This window comes from Anoplopoma fimbria, unplaced genomic scaffold (assembly GCF_027596085.1).
Source record: "Anoplopoma fimbria isolate UVic2021 breed Golden Eagle Sablefish unplaced genomic scaffold, Afim_UVic_2022 Un_contig_4477_pilon_pilon, whole genome shotgun sequence".
NCBI lineage: Eukaryota > Metazoa > Chordata > Actinopteri > Perciformes > Anoplopomatidae > Anoplopoma > Anoplopoma fimbria.
In genome coordinates, this window is record NW_026548349.1 from 1 (window position 1) to 2,187 (window position 2,187).

General features: G+C 37.1%; 1 protein-coding gene across 1 annotated transcript; it reads right to left on the reverse strand.

Annotated features, from left to right (window-relative positions):
• Positions 1-40: 40 nt before the first annotated feature.
• On the reverse strand, positions 41-1,977 carry LOC129114495 (uncharacterized; the record flags this gene model as incomplete). The annotated part of the gene is made up of 5 exons (XM_054626660.1): positions 1,709-1,977; positions 858-1,124; positions 324-434; positions 223-238; positions 41-126 (listed from the first exon to the last, which is right to left on the reverse strand). Coding segments are annotated over exons 1-5 (646 nt in total), but the record flags the coding sequence as incomplete, so codon positions are not given.
• Positions 1,978-2,187: the final 210 nt, after the last annotated feature.

The window sequence follows — 2,187 nt, forward strand, 5'->3', positions numbered from 1 at the left end:
GAAAAATAATAATAATGTGAAAGTATTCAGGAAGGCTGACCTTCAAGAGGTGAGGTGTATATGTGCTCTTGAGTTTGATCCTGGTTGACCCATTCATCCTGATGGGCACTCTGGGGTTGCGGGACACTAAAACATGTGGGAATTACAGTAAAGTTAGGAAGCAGGAAACATTTACTGTATCGCTGTTAGGATCAAAGTGCGAGAATAGACTGTTGCACCAACCTGTCAATGCATGGGCCTGTAAAACAAGAAATTTATTGTCATTATTTATTTATTTTTGTGTTATTCTCTTTAGTGTTATGACATTAGAACTTCTTTCTCACACTTGGACTTCAGGAAGTGACACAGCAAGAGCAGGATGATAATCAATGCAGCTCCAGTGAGGAACGCAGTGAGCAGTGGCACAAGAGGTAACCAGCTTACAGGCCTGGCCACTGCAGAGAGAAACTGTATTATTATTATTATTATTCAAATACTAGCTATAAAGCGTCACATTACTGATTTCACAGATTTAAAAAAAACACGCATTTCACTGGCTTCAGTGGAAAAAAATGAATTACCTGTTGACATTTTTTAAAGTGGTTTTAAAGCCTGTCCTTCTTAGTTTTGGATCAGAAAATGTTATTGTTGACAAGAGTAAATGGTTTGAGAACAGTCATTAAGTTCAAAATATTTCTTTAAAAGAAATGAATGTTTTTGATATATTCTAAAAGGGGAAATCCCAAATTCCTTAATTCCCTACCATGGCTGTGTATGTCTGTAGCATTTTAGAAACTTCTCACATGTCCACATGATGGCCTTTGCCATGAAATGCAAAGAAATATGAAAACCTTGCAGAACCGTGTCATTAAACATACATTGTACAGTGATGTTGACAGCGTTGCTGAACTCTTCTGATCCGGACTCACACCAGTACACCGCATCAGTGTACTGTAAGGTGTGGATGTGGCATGTGGATCCATTCATTGTTCCCCAGTCATGACAGGGTGACAGGATGCCCCTTTCACTAAACCTCATCACTTTCCATATGGTGGATTTTCCCTTACAGCTCAGTGACAAAGACTCAGAGGAGAAGTGTTGCACTCTGTCAGGAGTCACTGTGAGAGACGCTGATGAGTTTAAATCTGGAAAGAAATAACATGTGATGTTGCCTAAAAATACATATCAAAAGGATATTTAACATTAAGGACAGTGGAAATGAGCCTTCAGCTTGTAATCCTTTTCATATGCTTTCTGTAGAGCCTGGTGGGTAAGCTCATTACAAATGTGTCAGTAACATCAAAAGATAGACATGAACATCACATTAGACACATTTTGTTGGTGTTTTTCTATAAGAGAGGTGGAAGTTTTAATTAATTTATTGAACAGTTTTTGATAAACACAGAATGATTCAGTATTTTAAAGACTCCTTTCAATTTTGTAACAATCACAGATGATTATAAAGTGCAACTAACCATGTACACCTTCAAAAACTCTGCTAGAACCATCACTCCCACCAAAGAGCGAAGACCAATAACAAATATATTTATTAAATGTTGATAAATGGCCATCATTCTGTCTGGAGATTGGTTGTGAAATACACTTGATGCTGGCATCAGTACAAAAGGGGTTACAAAAGTCAATACCTTAAATAATTATGCTTGGTAAATTTAATTCTGAATTAAATATGTTTTTAAAGTGTAACAAAGAAAGAAACAAATGCACTGACCTCCAAACCAGACAAACTTAGGATGGCTATGCAGAGTTTCATACACTGGATCTCCTCTTTTAACTCTGCACATATATCCCATTGTGTTTGATGGTCCATGAACAATGTAGGAATCCTGTTTGGTCCTCGTGGTGCTGTCAGGAAGCAGCTTACGGTTGTAAAACATTTCTGGTACTCGAGGAACAGCCTTATACCAGTAGAACCTCCATCCTGCAGAGGGATGTTCAACACTGCAGGTCAGAGTGACAGAGTCTCCAGGAGTCGGCCATAATGGAGACACAGTGAGGACAGGCCGAGTTGGTTCTGTTGGGAAGGGATTTCTTTCACAGTGAAAACTATTTTTTTCTCTTAAAATACTAACATAAGGTATTTATGTAAACTATATGAATATTCATTTATTATAATGATAATACAAAATAATATTATACATTATTTTGAATGAATCACTCACATTTTGAGTGAAATTAAATTGAACTTAC